General features: G+C 39.1%; 3 protein-coding genes and 1 pseudogene across 5 annotated transcripts; 3 read left to right on the top strand and 1 right to left on the bottom strand.

Moving 5' to 3' along the window:
- The first annotated feature begins 894 nt into the window (after window positions 1-894).
- On the top strand, window positions 895-4964 carry LOC131666231 (alpha-amylase-like). Of its 2 annotated transcripts, XM_058938712.1 has the most exons (6): window positions 895-1098; window positions 1217-1647; window positions 2055-2436; window positions 2991-3276; window positions 4015-4244; window positions 4503-4964. In XM_058938712.1, exons 1-6 carry the CDS (start codon window positions 895-897, stop codon window positions 4512-4514), a joined length of 1545 nt encoding a protein of 514 aa, XP_058794695.1. In that variant the 3' UTR covers window positions 4515-4964. The 2 variants fall into 2 exon arrangements, with proteins under 2 accessions (XP_058794695.1, XP_058794696.1); XM_058938713.1 differs by lacking the exon at window positions 4503-4964 and having other exon boundaries at window positions 904-1098; window positions 3891-4135.
- A 2224-nt stretch (window positions 4965-7188) lies between these two features.
- Window positions 7189-8693, top strand: LOC131666158 (alpha-amylase-related protein-like; annotated as a pseudogene).
- A 735-nt stretch (window positions 8694-9428) lies between these two features.
- Window positions 9429-11606, bottom strand: LOC131666157 (cytochrome b5 domain-containing protein 1). The gene is made up of 4 exons (XM_058938567.1): window positions 11433-11606; window positions 10913-11087; window positions 10191-10333; window positions 9429-9674 (listed from the first exon to the last, which is right to left on the bottom strand). Exons 1-4 carry the CDS (start codon window positions 11604-11606, stop codon window positions 9429-9431), a joined length of 738 nt encoding a protein of 245 aa, XP_058794550.1.
- A 2163-nt stretch (window positions 11607-13769) lies between these two features.
- On the top strand, window positions 13770-16620 carry LOC131666260 (proteasome activator complex subunit 3). 2 transcript variants are annotated; one of them, XM_058938769.1, is made up of 5 exons: window positions 13770-13939; window positions 14984-15028; window positions 15104-15427; window positions 15556-15692; window positions 15767-16620. In XM_058938769.1, the coding sequence occupies exons 1-5, from the start codon at window positions 13919-13921 to the stop codon at window positions 15987-15989; spliced, it is 750 nt and encodes a 249-aa protein (XP_058794752.1). In that variant the 5' UTR covers window positions 13770-13918; the 3' UTR covers window positions 15990-16620. The 2 variants fall into 2 exon arrangements, with proteins under 2 accessions (XP_058794752.1, XP_058794753.1); XM_058938770.1 differs by having other exon boundaries at window positions 13773-13939; window positions 14996-15028; window positions 15767-16617.
- The last annotated feature ends 149 nt before the right edge of the window (window positions 16621-16769 follow it).

The raw sequence follows: 16769 nt of genomic DNA, 5'->3' as shown, positions 1-16769 counted from the left end.
ATATCAAGTTGATCGAATAGATTACCAAACTAAACCTTGCAAAGCTGGTTCAGAAAATTTCGAGTGATTAATCTATTTACTGTATAGGAAACAATTATGTATATTTTTTACATGGAGGTATACGTATTTAATCAAATTTAATTAGATGCGTGAAGTGTAGTGTATTTTGTATGGATACATAAGTAATATGAGAAGTATCGATAATTGGGAAGGCACAAGCTATAACTGTTCGTCGATAACCGGTTGCCTAAAATTAATTAAGAAGATCGATTGGAGGAATTTAGCGTTGTACTTATCGCGCACCCGGCTCAACACGCACTGAACGTCAGAAAGCCATTGTCTTCACTCTTCCCCATGCTATTTAAATCGTGAAAAATTTGTTTTGAAAACTGTTTGGATCGCAATTTATTCGTAATGGACTTGCACGCTTTTCATACTAAGTTGCTGACATAAATAGTGGACTTGACGCGTACTAGTTGCTAGCGCTGAGTTTATTTGTCGAATCCATACGAGTGACGGATAGCATTATCTTAAGACTCCTCTTTTCACCTACGTGTGAAGGTATACCGCTGTCGAATTCAAACAAACGGCTTTATCCAGCTGTAACATATGGGCCTGGTAACTTCAACGTCAATGGTAAACAATGATGAAAATTTATTACATTATTACGATACATTTTCTACAGCAATTGTACATGCGAATAACGTGCCGTAGAAGATCGACAACGTACTTAATGTAAGCATTAAAAAATAAAGTAAAAATTTATCGGTTTCCCAGACAGCCGAAGGACGCTTTAATAGAGAGGGAAGGAAGCAATGACGTGATGCTGTGTATATATATATAACAGACTATCAACAATTGCCGAACATTAATTGTTTTTGTTAATAGTTAAGCATGTCGAAATCGGTACTAGGCTCTATTATCATCCTTTTCACCGCAGTAGTGCAGTTGGCTTGCAGCTACGATTCTGCTGCTTATAAGGATCCACATTATGTTGATAATCGCACCACTATGGTTCACTTGTTCGAGTGGAAATGGAAGGATATCGCCGAAGAATGTGAGAGATTTTTAGGACCTATGGGCTTCGCTGGAGTTCAGGTAACAACAATAACGTTATTTTCTTTTAGTGCTTACATTGTTCAATCATACATTTTCGTTCAATGAGCAAATTTGAGATTCGCGTAACTATAATTTAAAAAATTATTACTGCTGAAAGGTGTCGCCTATCAGTGAGAACTTGATAATAGAAAATCGTCCGTGGTACGAACGTTACCAACCAATCTCATACAAAATCATCACTCGTTCGGGTAACGAGAGTGAATTCAAGGACATGGTCGCTCGTTGCAACACCGTGGGTGTGCGAATCTACGTCGATGTAGTTATCAATCACATGACAGGCGACGCCGATCCGGCAATCGGCACCGGTGGATCGATCGCCGAACCCAAAAAACGACTTTATCCAGCTGTGCCATTTGGACCTGATGACTTCAATAATCCCTGCGGTATCAATGATTATAACAACGGTATCGAAGTGAGAAACTGCGATTTGAGCGGGCTTCACGATCTCAATCAGGGCAAGGAATACGTCAGAGAAAAGATCGTCGAATTCTTGAACCATGCCATTGAACTTGGCGTCGCTGGATTCAGGTGAGTACAGGAAGAATTATTAACAACGGGAAATTGCTGGAAAATTGAATAAGAAGTAAAGCTCACACGGTGGCGTCACAATTTGCTTCAACAAAAAATTCACGCCTTTTTACAGTGAAAAATGCATTGTAAAACGACGGACATTAAATATTTTAATCGCCTTGTTTTGAAATAACAAATCGCTAAACGCACGACGCACGTTGCAATTTACAGTTCCGTTTTAAACCGTTGATACAGATTTCCGTTATTAACTGCGTGGTGACAAAAAGTAATTAGCATTTTCCGGCGCGCACAACTGGTTCTCATCTGTGTGTGCTCATACGGAAGCTAGACTTGTGACGCATTCGCCGAACGCAGGGACGCACGTGTGCTTACTGAAAATGAAAGGAAAACCTATCTTTCCGCAGAGTGGATGCAGCCAAGCACATGTGGCCCGGAGATTTGGAAGCGATCTATGGTCGTTTGAAGGTCCTTCGTTCGGATGTGTTTGGCGCCAACGAGCGTCCCTTCATCTTCCAGGAAGTGATAGACTTGAGCGGCGGCGAGGGTGTCAACAAGCGGGAGTACAATCGGTTGGGTTGCGTCATTGAGTTCTCGTTCGGTATCCAACTCGGTAGGATATTTCGCGGCTGGGCGCCGATGCGTGATCTGCGAAATTGGGGTTTCCAAGATCGAGGACTCTTGCCGACTAGAGACGTGATTGCGATGATCGACAATCACGACAATCAACGCGGACATGGCGCCGGCGGTAATGCTATTCTCAACTACAAAGCAGCCAGGCTCTATAAGGTACAATAATATCATGCCAGTCTCTTTCCACTACGAGCCTTTGCGGCATTAGCATTTGTTCGTCGCTCGTTCACGCTCGAATTAATTAGTCGTAGCCGTCGCTGCGATGTTAATTCTTCTCTCTGGATAAAAGCCCAGCGCGAATCTACGTATTGTGGCATGCAATTAACAGCGAAAATGTAGGCATATGGGCATATGCGAGCGCGCGCCCAGAGCCGCGATGTCGTTGCACTCGACATATTTGCATAATAACAACAAACGAGCGCTTGCGTTTTGAGCCTCGCGCGCTCAATTTTTCACTTGCACAACTTTCGTAATAGAGAATGCGTTTCTGCGCGCGCGCTGCCGCATTTTTTCTACTTTTCTTCGCCGAGCTGCTCAAATGAAAGGATGGCGCGTGCAACCTTTCCAATTTCGAATAAAGGATCCCTTCTCCTTTTAAGAGATCGAGACATTTTGAATGAGAATCCGCACCCACCGCGTACACTTGCGCAATGTCAACCGGTTCTTCGTGTTCTTTTTCCTTCGGCCGACCATCGACGGGCCATCGACAGATGGCTGTGGCATTCATGCTGGCACACCCCTATGGACACCCTCGTATAATGAGTTCGTTTGACTTCGCGAACCCGAGCCAAGGTCCACCGGCTGATAATAAACAGAACATTCTGTCGCCTGATCCGATTACCGGCGATCTTCCTAATGGTGCCGACGCTAATTTTTGCGGACACGGCTGGGTCTGTGAGCATCGATGGTCGCCAATTTACGGCATGGTTGGCTTCCGAAACGTCGTTCAGGATTCTACGCTTATCCACTGGTGGTCCAATGGCGGCAATCAAATTGGTACGTGTCTTAATAGAATATTTTCAAACTTTATGATCAATTAGCGACTTGGATTCCTTTCTCGTATATCGTATTATTAACTCCGATACTTGTACAGAGTTATGAGTTTCAAAAGGTGCTCGTACTTGGGAAACATCTTAGTTCAAAGCGACTTCAATGTAGAGTGAAAATGTCTGCAAAAAAGATAATAAAAGGGGGGAAACTCGTTAAAATTCTTTAAAAAGTTTAAAAAGTTTCACTTTCAGAACTATTTATGGTAAAGTAATAAAACGCTGAAGCGTTCACAAGTCGCATCGTATATAAAACAATTCTTCGGAGCTCTGCAGCTGACGTGCAACGTGTGATTTGGAAAAGTTTTATATCAATTAAAAAGAATAACTTTTTCTGTCGAACGAACGATACATTTCCGAAAAGATAAAAATTAAAAAAGAAAATGAAAGAAGGTTTTTGCTCTGATTGCTGTAAATCTGCCCCCGCGAAAGCTGAAAAACAAGCATGATTTTTATGTTTCCCCCCCGAAAACAATAATCTTGACCACAAAAGTACAGTTAGCAAAAGAACAAGCCAAGTTAAACTGCTAAGTGAATAATAACATTTTTTAACTTTTTATTTAGTAAAACAAGCAATCGTGCGTGGTCGGACCGACAATCTAACAACTAATCTCTGGTGCGCGGCGCAAAGCAGACAACCTCAAAGCCACAAATTACATTTAATTTTTGCGAAATGAAACCCTCTTAGCGTTTTCGCGTGGCAATCGAGGCTTCGTGGCATTCAACGGCGAGTACGGCGTGGATCTGAAGGAGACATTGCAGACGGGAATGGAGCCGGGCGATTACTGCGACGTCATTTCCGGTCGGAAAGTCGGAGGCAAGTGCACTGGCAAGAGCGTCAGGGTCAAGGATGACGGCACCGCCTACGTCGAGGTACTTAAAGACGAAGCCGACGGTGTACTCGCCTTCTACACTCAGGTATGCATTGTGTGTACTTGATGGAATTTTAATAGACTCGCACGCAGCGTACGCAGGCACGCATCTGTGGGAAAGCGCGAAATTCAAATAATGACAACGACAAAAAAATCAAGAACGCTAAACTTATGCTTCGCGGAAACTAAAAGTGCGGCATGCGCGGCTGTTGTTGCGAGGGTGGCATAAGTAAGAGTGGCATAACCACAGTGCTCGGCAAATTATCAGGTAGCTTCATTAACGAGCCAACCTATTAATTTTCAGACAAAGCTTTGAGAGCTGCGACCGCGACGAAAGCCAGACGGATAGGAGCAACGATTCGCCACTCCACCGACGACTTCACTGATTACTTTATTACACTGTATTAAGCCGCGCAGTGAAAAGACAAGACGGAATAAATATAAATTGATGCGAGAGAGCCAAGAGAGAGAGAGAGAGAGAGAGAGAGAGAGAGAGAGAGTGAGTGAAAGTACTCAGCTTTATTCTTCCATCTTCTCACTACCAAGTCGTCGTGGTTGTTTTGCCGCCCGCGCTCCAGATAAGTGAGCGTGAACTTGGCTTATTCAAGACTTTTCATGGCACGGAAAGTGTAAATATATCGTGTACATTTCCGTATTTTACTTGCGGCTCTAAACTCTTACTTGTTTCAATTATTTTGGAACCTAAATCGGCTTTTACTTTTATAAAATATTTGGTAATTATGGCGTTATTAGTAGAACAATTAGCAATGTTAATAAAGTATTACGTTAAAATCAAAACAAATGCGAACAATTATTCAGATAATCAAAATAAACATCCAAAGTTGATATTTTGAATACATTCTGAATAACTTTTCCCTTCTTTTCGTGTCACCATCATCTCATTAACTATTTAAAATAATATTTCCGGTGGTCAAATAATAGCTAGTTATTTTAACACTTTTGGAAGTGACTGAAATGCTCGGTAAAACATTTACTTACAGAATTTAAGTATTTTATTATTATTTTCATCACATCGTGAAAATAATTTGGCTTACATCAGCCGAATGATTAATTTTAATTTGCCATGAAAGCAATATCTTGGGGACAGGTTTATTGCTAAGTTAGACAAACAATTTTCTTTTCAAGCCGTATAACAAAGGCAATTTGGAGCTGCATAATTTTTCATAATTTTTCAATATCGACTATGGTTAACGTAGTCAACATAATTGGGAAAATTTTCGTAAATAGAATATCCAAGGTATCACTCGAAATTAGACAAATTTATAATCTAAAAGCCCGACGTATTTACATAATAGTAAGAAACATGAACATGTTAATAGGCCTGCATTTTTCACGCAAGTTTCATAATGCAAACATATAGTACCTACAAGTTTATGCATTTCTTCGCCTGCCAGCTGAGAGTGAACTCCTTTCCAATCTCAAAAATCTGTGTTCGACCTCTTTTTTCCGATGCCAAACTTGCTCAACGCATTAAAAATCGAAGCGGACTGGTTTCTTTTTTTTCCATTCGACAGATGCGTTTCATATTTCTTGGATCATTGCGATAATAGAAACGTCATGTGCGCTGGTATAATTACAGTAAATATCAGGACTGCTCGTGCTTATTATTTCTTATTGCTTTTTTATCATTTTATTTATGTACAAATAATATTTTTCCATGTTTCTAATTAAATGTAGAATTCAACACGGTTAATTGAATTTGACATGAAACGAATGGCAGGCGTACCGAAGTCGCTGTCCCTATCTTAAAAGAGGTTCGCTTAAATTGTTTTGAGCATTTTCAATGGTCTCTTAAATGAAAGCAGAAAATGTGTGTTATAATAATACTATAATGAATTGTAAAAACAAGCCAGTTAAAACATGAAACACCGTAAACGCATGAAATTTGAAACAATGCAAAGCATTTGAAAGCTGTGAAAACGCTCGCACATGAAGTCAAATTCCTGGCTTTTTCTCGAGGAATTTCATTAATAACGTGGGAAAGTGGATGATCGTCCAATAAAAATACTCGGGTGTAAACCAAAAGACGATAAGTACGAGAGTGAAGAGCAAAAGTAGGATAATCAGTTGAGTCTGCTGGAGCCGCAGCGCACAACAAGAATCTCGCAAATTATCAGGTAGCTTCATTAGCTGCGGTATATTAATTTTCAAACAAAGCTGCGAGCGTGTGCGCGGCGGCAAGCAACGCGAAGGAGAGAACAATCCGCTTCTGTACTCGCTGATTACTTTATTACTCTGTACAAGCCGTGGCCTATGTGAAAAAGACAAGGCGGAATAAATATAAATTGATGCGGGAGAGGGAGATGCGGAGAGAGAGAGAGAGAGAGAGAGTGAAAGTGCCAGAGAAGCTTTTTATTCTCTTCGCCAACATCCTCGGGTTGTATACTTGTAACAAAGCAGCCTGCGGGAACTTATATTACACACACCCGGGGAAACCCCACACCAATCCAGATACTTATCGCCGTTCGTCGACTTTTCCGCGCGCGCACCACTGCCAGCTCGCCGATTCAATAGGCTTTCCCTTCAATTTTCATACGTGTGACGCGCTTCATGATCGACTCAACGGCGAGCTACACTTTTCTAAGTTATATCTTTCGATCTACAGACTTGTATTATGTTGATCTTGCTTCTCTTCTTTTCTCAGACAATAAAAGTTGACGAAAATACACATTCTTGCCGATACCATACTTCACGGCAATGTGATTTCCAGATCGACCAATACCCCACGTCAACGAGTAATTGCAACACCTGCTTTGCACTTGAACATTGATTAATTTTATCTTGTCTCAATTCATCGCAAATAGCGAAAATTGTATAACTCAACCTTTCATAATTCAACGTTCTTTCGAGCACATGACAACTCTTTCAAAAATACTCTTTCAAAAATATCCATCTAGAGAATAGTTCGCGCATTTCGCTCAACTATAAAACGAGGTAGCGACGTGCGTTTAACTCTTATTTAGTCAAGTATGTCCAAGTTACTTCTGAGTATACTCGTTATTGCCTTCACGCACCAAGTGCTTGGCTACGACTCCGCTGCTTACAAGGATCCGCATTATGTTGATAATCGTACCACCATGGTCCATCTGTTCAAGTGGAAGTTCAAAGACATCGCTGATGAGTGCCAACGGTTTTTAGGACCGACGGGATATACGGTGCTGCACAACCAAGTTGTTTTTTTCTTAAAAATATTTCTCATGATTTTTCTATACACATATTTCAATATGAAATTGAAAGTTTTCTTCTATTAACGAGAATGTGATAATAAAAAATCAGCCGTGGTTCGAACCTTACTAGTCCAATTCATACAAAATCATTGGCCACTCGGATGACTAGAACCATTTCAAAAATACGGTCGCTCGTTGCAATTTAGTAGGTGTATAGGGATTTACGTTGGCGCAAGTGTTAATCACTTGACTAGCGATGTCCGAGACAGTTGCAATCGGTACTGGTGAATCTATCATCGGCTGTACCATACGGGCTCGAAAATTTCAATCATGGTTACAGTGCCAAGAATTAGATCGATTCAGTGCGCAAATGAGCAATCGTGACTTGATAGAGTATGTACAATCTCGATCAAGACAGGGAGCACGTTAGAAATAAACTCGTTGAATTTTTCAATCCTGCCATTGACCTTGGCGTCACTGGTTTCAGGTAAAGCCATCACAACTTCGCTTACCTAAATAAGCAAAATCACTTTAGTTTTTAAAAGAAACGTCTGTTTGCAGAGTCGACGCGGCCAAGCAAATATGGCCTCATGACCTAGAGGTCTTTTGCAGCCGCTTGAATATTTTTTGCACGTACGTCTTTGGCGAGAATAAGCGGCCTTTATCTATCGTGAAGTGATCGAGTGGGGTGGCAGCAAAAGTATCAAGATGGTTAAGTGCGTCTACTTGTGCGCCGTTGTCGACTTTGATTTTTGTAAAGAAGTTGGGAAAGTTTATCGAGGTTCGGATCCCATACAAAGTTTAAAGCGACGACTTAAGCGCGATTATCTAGGCATTAATGATTGGTGATCGTGATAGCCGGAGAGGCCATGCTGCTGGCAGCAGATTTATTCTCAACTACAAGGTACTCGGATGTTATAAGCTAAGATTTATGCTCTGTATATTGGCATGCAATTGAAAATCATTCAACGAATACATTTTGTTAGACGGTAGTAGCATTTACGTTGGCTCAACCTCACGGTCATCCGCAACTCATGAGTTAATTAATTCATTTGACTTTTCTGACCGGTCGCAAGGCCCTTCAACTGACGAGAATGGAAATATCGTATCACCAGGTCCGATCAGCGACGGATTTGCCAATGGTGCTGAGGTTAACGACTGTAAGCACGCTTAGATGTGCGAATATCGATGATCATAAATTTACAGCATGGTTGACTTTCTAAATATTGTGTACAGGACGCGTTCCGTTTGCAAACTGGTGAACCAATGGGGCGAACCAAATTGATAAGTTGAGCAAGATTTTTTAATGAAATTAAAATTGAGCTTTCTCAATATTAATTTTTTGATATTTAATATTGATTACTTATCACGATTTCTGTTGCATTATTACATATTTTATAATTTTATAAAAGAATTTGAAAATTTTTTAATTTTAATTGTTTTGAAAATCGAGTATCGATTGCCTTTTTACCCGAACTCCATTTAAGGATCAATAAATAACTTGAGTAAGAGTTGAGCAACTTGGAAAATTTAAGGTTTCCAAAATCAAACTTTATCGAAAATAACGATTATGCATTAAAATGCTATTTTGATTAAAATCTTGATAAATTATCCAAATTCAGTATTCCAGCGAGGCAAAGTCTGATTCGTGGCATTCAATGGGCAGTACGGCGTTGATTTAAAACAGACGCTGCAAATGGATCTGACGTTAGGCTACTACTGGGACGTGATTTCCGGTCGAAAAGTTGGAGGCAAGTGCATCGGCAAGGCCATCAAGGTCAGAGATGATGGGACTGCTTACGTCGAGATACGCAAAGATGAAGCCGCAGGAGGCCTTACCTTTCATGCGCAGGTAATCTACAAATATTATTAGCATGAGAATGAATAGTCCTTAAACTCACTAAGACGCTACAAAAAGTCAACGAGATAGTTACAAAATTCTTTATAGGCAAACAATTTCATTGCTAATTTTTAAATCAATAAGAAGATGTGTAATTGTTTTCAGACAAGGTTGTAAAATGTCATGTAAACAAACACCAGCTTCAGTCTTCCCTATCTTCTTGATCCTCCGTCAAATCATCGTTATAATAACAAAGCAAATTAGGAGTGTAAATTTCGGGAAGCCCACACTTCAGGAATACCTCCCGCTCATCGGGAATTCCATTGTCCGTCAACGTGAGTTCAGGATTCAGTTTCTTCCCTTCGAATTTCCATGTGTACGAGGCACCGTGTCTATTGAACAGCATTGCGCGATCTCGAATACGATTTATTGTGTCTTCTTCGCAAACCTAAATGTATGCGAATCAATAATAATAAACATCGTTTCAAACTTGTGCCACGCAAACATTTCAGGAATTATATAATTAATATATACCATTCTCTATCGATCAGTCATTAACGGCAAGTAATTTTAATTCGTCAAAATTGTTGAATATGATGCATTATAGGTGTCAGTTTTGACATTGAAAGCAAAAAATAAGTGTGTCTGATTTTAATCAATATACTTTCAAATTTTTAACTTATCTCTCAGAGTCGTTTGACGTCATGAATTTTGAATAGTTTCTAAAGAAACATTCTCATATTAAATACATTTTCTCTTTGAAAATATAAAGTACATTCCATGTCTGATGGTATAGTTTAGATAACTGTTATGTGTTGCTACATCTAATAGGCAGCTAATTACATAAGTTTAATAAATATTTTTATAATATGAGGCATAGAAAAGTCAACGTGAGGTATAAGCGACATATATCAAAGGAGTAAAGTAAGCGTTGTGGTTGTGTAATCTAAAAAGATATAAGTACCGATATAACAACTTGTTGTCCCGTCAGCACATTGGTAATCTTGCAAGGTCTGGCATTTCGGGTGAGTCGTCCAACGCGACACTTGGTGCCATTGAAGATGCGTTCAAGGTCCGACCAGCACTTTCCCGTTAACCGCGCGGGGTCTTTGACAGTGACCAGTCAAAGACAATCAGTTGTAATCGCAAGTTTTTTCCGTCTCTCTCAACGCGTTTTCGTGGCTTTTCGAGAGTGTTTTTCGTGGTGGCTTGTCGAGAAATAGACGAGGAGTTAACGGGGTTTAATTGTCACTGCACCGTTAACCGCGCGCAACTCTCGCATACAGTCTCAGCTTTTTTTACTCTTCCGACTGATGAGAAAATAATGCCTTAATGGCCCTGCGCTTTGCCGATTATCGCGTTAATCCTCGTAGCGTATAGAGCGCAGCTACAGCCGCCGTATCCGTGATCATTTCGTCGTCAAAGCTTATTCTCCTTCGAAAACTACGATACGGGCTGGTTCGCCAGAATTTCATTGTCGTATGGCAGAGTAGCGTGTGCCTGAATTCTGGATAAAAATGTAACGGCACGCGGAGCCGTTGTTAAGTTAATCGAGTGGCACGCGCACGAAAGGTGTAACGACGTCGTTTCTAGTCAGCCGAAAATTAGCCACTCGGAGAGAACGAGAAAAATGCCCAAATGCGAAACGCACTCTCGAAAGTAGGCACGCGAGCGAAAATTCCTCACCATCGTCAAGCTGGCTATCGTCGGCACCGCGGCAGGAACAGCAGCCGAGCGCGGCAGAAGCGTAGGTCGATTCGGCTCCCTCGGGTATTGGGAAGGCATACGGAAGGAGGATGCGCCGTTGACCCGTCGCTGGCTCGACGTAACGTCTCAATCGCAGCCGACCACCGTGACGGCCCTGCGGCAAAAGGTCACGCTTTAACGCCCGACGCCTTTGCGCGTGACCGGCTGAGCTTGGCCCGACTGATTGGATAATCCGATGGCCATCGGAAGATGCAGAAACAAGCTCTGTCTTTGTTTTCGAGCTCCATGTTCCTATTTTTCCGAGGTGTTACGCAAAACCTTTTCCAAGAGATGGGCAAACTGTAAGCTTTCGACTGAATTAGAAAATTCGTATGAAATTGTGTAGGCGCGTAGCTCTTTAGCTATTTGGTAAGCGCCGATTGTAACCGTAATAAAGTGCAGGCAGCGGTAAAATGATAAAAATAAAATGGTGGGATCGAAAGGAAAACGGCGCGCTAACCGAAGCGTCGAACCAGTAGCTGACGTCTTTGCCTGCATGGGCCAGCAAGTACATGCAAATGACATTCTCGCGATCGCACTTGTCGATATAGCCGGCAAGATCGTAGACGTAGCCCCGACAAGAGAGCCAGCATTTGTGGAGGACCAGCTCGGCCGGTAGTAACCACTGCAGCATGATGACGGTTGAGAAAGTGTTATTCGTCGGCGCGACTTCTGCGTAAAAAAAATTGATACTATTAATTTTGTGATTTACGTAATCCCCGCATTCCTCGGATAGTTGTGCCGTGGAAGCGTACTCGCGCGGCCAGGCCGCCAAGGAAATGATATTGCACGAGAAAATATGTATATGTTTACGGCGCCCGTATGAAATGAGAAATAATAAAGAGTTGGACTGGCGGGATTGCCATAAGTGCGCTTCTAGCTAGGACTTATAAACGGTCGTTATGCACCGTTGTTGAAATAGTGTTGAGCAAATAAATACCACGTTAATTTGAATATACTCTGCGGCTCTTTCCGACGAGCGCTCGCGTAGCTCGCAAGGCTGTTTATTATTTTTAATAAAGGCGGAGAGCACATTCGCCTCCCCGTCGTCGTAAAACTGACTCATAAATCGATAACAATTTGCGTAATTTTAAGGCCAGAGACCTCCATTCGCGCACTCGCGCACTCGCGCACGACGCTGCGTACGTATTCAAGACAGTTCTTTAAGTGCATCAATGCAATTGAAGTATTAAGCACAATGGGAACGTCACTTATTCATGGCGTTCATGAGCATTTCCGTTTGCTCATCCTCGCGGCGCGCGCTCGTGGGCATCAACTATCGTGCGAGGCTACTTTCTTCGTGCTCGTCTTTCTCTTCGGCAAAAAATTTAACGAGCCTCCATTGGACAGACGATACAATTGAATTAAGCTCCTAGACGCTCTCGATGCTTCTTCCAATTGCACGAGTTTGCCACGCTGCCAGTCATTGCCACTAACAAATGCTAAAAGCTGCCTGCCTGCTTCGCTTATTCGTCGCTATTGACAACTTTGTCCATTCGATCGAGTCCACTGCGCTCTAATTTAATGCATTCGAGTGACCGTTGGGGCCTTATTTTGGACGCTATATTTCGGAGCAATATTCAAAAGCTCCAATTATGCTCCGAGGAAGAAACCTTCATATATCCGTCGGTAATGATGCTTTCTTTCGGAATGTCCAGAATGTCCACTGCATCGTGGCCGCTTTTTAACCCTTAGCTGCGTCAACCCTAGCTACCACAATGGCACGTTTTTCACTTCAGTCACTTGCAAGCACTTTTCAATTTAATGTCTTCAAAAAATATATTATTTACAAAAAACTTGAACAAATTACTTGCTTACTGTTTGAATCATTGTCGCGAACGATCCTAGTCTGTCAGCTAAGGCTTGACGCTAAATTTACAGTTTTTCCAAAGATATTTCAACAATTTGTTCATACTCTATTCAACATCTTACACAACAGTGGAAGCAACAAGTAGCAAGGTTCCGTAAGTAGATAACGCTTGATATGGTCAGACAACACTTCATATGAGTTTTAACACCTTCATGATACTACAAAGTGGCTTCGATTTACTGTTATAGTATTAATCGAGCAAATCAATTTCGGAAACTTTTGTTTTCATTATAATACTACTTCATCAAACCATTCTAAAATTAACTTCAAACAAACGCAATAAACAATTTATTATAAGACATACTATGTATATTTCAGTATCTATTCATTATAAATATAACTGATTGAAAAAACATCAATAAAATGATAATGTATTTCTAATGCATTATAAATAATTAAAAATATCATATTTTATAAAACTTGGTAAATTTTAGTATTCACAAAATGATGTGAGATCTAGTATATTTCTAGAGAAATGAGTAAAATTAATTTATCGATCAAAATCAATAAATTTTTGAATGGAATTTCCCGCCAATTTGAATAAAAGTAAAAGAAACTAGTGCGACTTCCTGTCAAATTAACACATATGAAAATGGCTCGTGAAAACACGTTCAAGCGTTAACAATATTGAGGCATTGTTGATGCGAATTCAATTTACAAGCTTGCCTGTGGAAGAACCTCGAAAGCTCCGAAGAAACTGAAAACAAGTTGTGATAAAAATATGTTCATCGACGACTTCCTGGCAAAAGTCAAGCATGTCGAAAGCTTGGCTCATGCCCACGTGGTCAGTACTTATTTTTCAAAAAATCCACGCTGATTTGTAGGAAGTCGAGAGGCGCGAAAGCACTTCTATTTGTATTAGTACAAGAGCCTTATTAGCCCTAGAAAGCAATCGCACACTTTCTCCGCGAGGGGTATAGATAGAAAAGGATAGATCAACAAGCGCGCATACACTATAGGGAAGGGCAAACTTACCAGACACACTGTGAGTGCGTGCAGGTTATAAACCGAGTTTTTTCTTGTGCTTGTATCCTTGTATATCGTACTATACGCGGCAGTCACCCTTAACTATAACGATGGAAAGCGAGAATACAAAGGTGAGTTTTCAAGCTTGATTATCGTTACTATTGATAAAATTAGCAACGAAGAGAAGACCACGAATACTGACATCGTGTATTTGATATCGAACAGCCAACTCAAAATGCGGTATGTCAATTTTTCTTTGCCGAGTGAATCGAAGGACATTTTAGAGGTTAAGCAAGCCTCTGTTTCATTTATCTGTACTTTTTATTTGGCGGAAAATTTATTCGAGTTTTGAATTTATCTTCTATTTCTGTTTATCGTGATGTAGTGTCGATAATTTTTATTAGTGTGCATGTAAAATTTTGGTTGAGCATTGCTTAGTTTACTCGTCATGTCGAATGAGATCTGCGTTCTAAAAAGTTCAGAGGTTACAACTCCAAGATCCTTGAATTTAAGTATCTTTCACAACTTTGCTTTAACGAAAACGTAAAAAGTATTTCGAAATTTATAAGCTTTTATGATCTGTCACATGTCATTTTCTGATAAAATTGCATATTCTGATCCTTACTACACTAATAACTATATATATGAATGAAACATGTGCTTTCTAGTAGACATTTATTTGATAAAATTAAACGACGTAATTATTTATATCAAGATTACCGTAATTACGTGACTAAAATCCCGTAATTACGTGAGTCGATAAATGATTTTTATCGAAAGTGAATTTAACATATGATGACCCAATATATAACCCCAATATACAACGCGGATAGAAAGACATCGACCTTTCGCTCGATGGTCTCCCTTCAATATCCTGAAAAATTAAGAAACTATGGCTTCAATGAGCCCGAAAAATTTATGTGGTTTTAAAAAATTTAAAGAAAATTATTCATCAAGTAACTCTAGTCAAGGGACTGTAGTTACGTTCGTTATTAAAAAATGAAAGTTTATGTGCATTATTTGAGCTACAATTATCTTCATTTATTTATTTTAACAAAAGTTAATAACGTTCTAATATATCAATTACTTCTTTAGATAGTTTGTAAAAACTTTTCAGATAGGTTCAACAATATTAAGACTCTTTCTAAAATTTCTCAAACCATTTGTTATTTAAGTTCATTTTCCAGGTCCAAGAGTACAAGGATTCTTTAAAAACAAAGGTAATAGCTATTTTCAAATATCAATATTTATGTAAATATGGCAATGATTGTATATAAAAAAAATATACTGTGCAGGCAGAGCAGTTAATTATCAAAGGGTTTCCAGAAAAAATTGTCAAGCTCAATGAGATTCTTGAAACGCTAGGTTTCCATAACAGAGATCTAAAAGATGTCCATCAAGACTTAAATATACCAATTCCAGAACCCATTTTACTCAACCATTCCAATGATGGACCGAATCCCAAGAGACCAAGAGTGGAAAATAGTCTCGACGATGTGCCTACTGGAACCAAAGTTATGATTCTGCCAAATGGTCCAGTGCCATGCAATAAACAACTTTGTGATTTACTGCATATAGTGAAGCCTCATATTAGACAACTTTTAGAGGACTCAAATCTTGTAAGTATTTGAATGATTAAGTAATTTGTAATCACTATTATTTTGTGATTATGTAATCATTATTATTAATTGTATCGTACACTGATATGTGAAAAGTTTATTTGATGATTATAATGTTATTTTTTAAGTTGAAAATGTGGATTTCATTCATGATTCCTAAAATAGAGGATGGAAACAATTTTGGAGTTTCTATACAAGAAGATACTTTAGCGGAAGTACAAGCTGTTGAAAGTGAATCTGGATCATTTTTTGATCAAATTTCAAGGTAATTCATAATTTGAATTACTAATTTATGAATTTTAATAAGTACGAGTTCTCATTAATAACAAATATTTTTAGGTACTTCATCTCCAGAGCAAAGATTGTCAGCAAAGTTGCCAAGTATCCTCACATTACAGATTATAGGCGAGCTGTGCAAGAACTTGATGAGAAAGAATATATAAGCTTATGGCTAATAATGTGCGAAATTCGTAATCGCTACTGTTCACTGCACGATCTTGTTATCAAAAACTTAGAGAAAATCAAGAAGCCGCGTTCATCAAATGCTGAATCTTTGTATTAAACAATTAATTTTAATATTTATGTGCTTAAGCACACTGGACTTTAATAATAAATATTTCCAAAAACATAATCAATGTCGATGAAAATGAAGTGCCGAGATTTGCGCTGCAAGATTCTCAATTATTGTTGAGAATCGTACTTTACTTAAATTATTACATTACAATGGTTACACATATTAATGGTTCTAGCACGATTTTTTTTTCCAAATGGAACACTCTCAGCGCAATCACGCATTCTTTTTTTTATGTACATAGTATTGTCAAATGAAATAATACTCGGTACTCCTTTCTAGACAGTTTGAAAAACGACGATAAGGAAACTTTCGAGTCGTTAAATTTTTATATGACGATGCACTTTATAACAAATACGTGCAAAGTATAAAATCTGCTGGGTATAAAATCGTAGAGTGATGAATATTTGTTATCAGTTAAAGCATTGATTTATATATTTGGTAGAATTGCTTTAAACGGATAAACTGTATGGAAAAGTGTAGGTGAGTGTTGTCATTAAAATATCGTTTTATCTTTTTTTGTATTTGTCATAAGTACTTTTACTTTTAAAAATATGCATTGCACCATAAATTTCTTTAAAGTTAAAATATTCGAAGAATGCTTTATTATTATTCATAACAGACTTAATCGTCAACTTTTTTAAAATAAAAGAAAGTGACCAATAATAGTTTTTGTTATTTAATTTAAAATAACTCATTTACCTTCTTCCAGATGTTCAGAAATTATACCAATGGTTCATGTACAAAATTAAGTATCAAATTTTATTAGAA

Source organism: Phymastichus coffea, unplaced genomic scaffold (assembly GCF_024137745.1).
Source record: "Phymastichus coffea isolate CEN01 unplaced genomic scaffold, Cenicafe_Pcof_1.1 PCOF00057, whole genome shotgun sequence".
NCBI classification, from domain to species: Eukaryota; Metazoa; Arthropoda; class Insecta; order Hymenoptera; family Eulophidae; genus Phymastichus; species Phymastichus coffea.
The sequence above is the reverse complement of the archived record's forward strand: the minus strand, read 5'-3'. Positions and strand labels throughout refer to the sequence as shown.

Coding starts and splice junctions, on each gene's coding strand:
- LOC131666231 (XM_058938712.1), top strand. CDS start 895: ATGTCGAAATCGGTACTAGGCTCTATTATCATCCTTTTCACCGCAGTA. Junction 1,099..1,216: donor TGGGCTTCGCTGGAGTTCAG/GTAACAACAATA, acceptor TACTGCTGAAAG/GTGTCGCCTATCAGTGAGAA. Junction 3,277..4,014: donor CAATGGCGGCAATCAAATTG/GTACGTGTCTTA, acceptor AAACCCTCTTAG/CGTTTTCGCGTGGCAATCGA.
- LOC131666260 (XM_058938769.1), top strand. CDS start 13,919: ATGGAAAGCGAGAATACAAAG. Junction 15,029..15,103: donor AGGATTCTTTAAAAACAAAG/GTAATAGCTATT, acceptor TATACTGTGCAG/GCAGAGCAGTTAATTATCAA. Junction 15,693..15,766: donor TTTTTTGATCAAATTTCAAG/GTAATTCATAAT, acceptor AAATATTTTTAG/GTACTTCATCTCCAGAGCAA.
- LOC131666157 (XM_058938567.1), bottom strand. CDS start 11,606: ATGCTGCAGTGGTTACTACCGGCCGAGCTGGTCCTCCACAAATGCTGG. Junction 11,088..11,432: donor GCTACTGGTTCGACGCTTCG/GTTAGCGCGCCG, acceptor CTTTTGCCGCAG/GGCCGTCACGGTGGTCGGCT. Junction 9,675..10,190: donor GACAACAAGTTGTTATATCG/GTACTTATATCT, acceptor GCATACATTTAG/GTTTGCGAAGAAGACACAAT.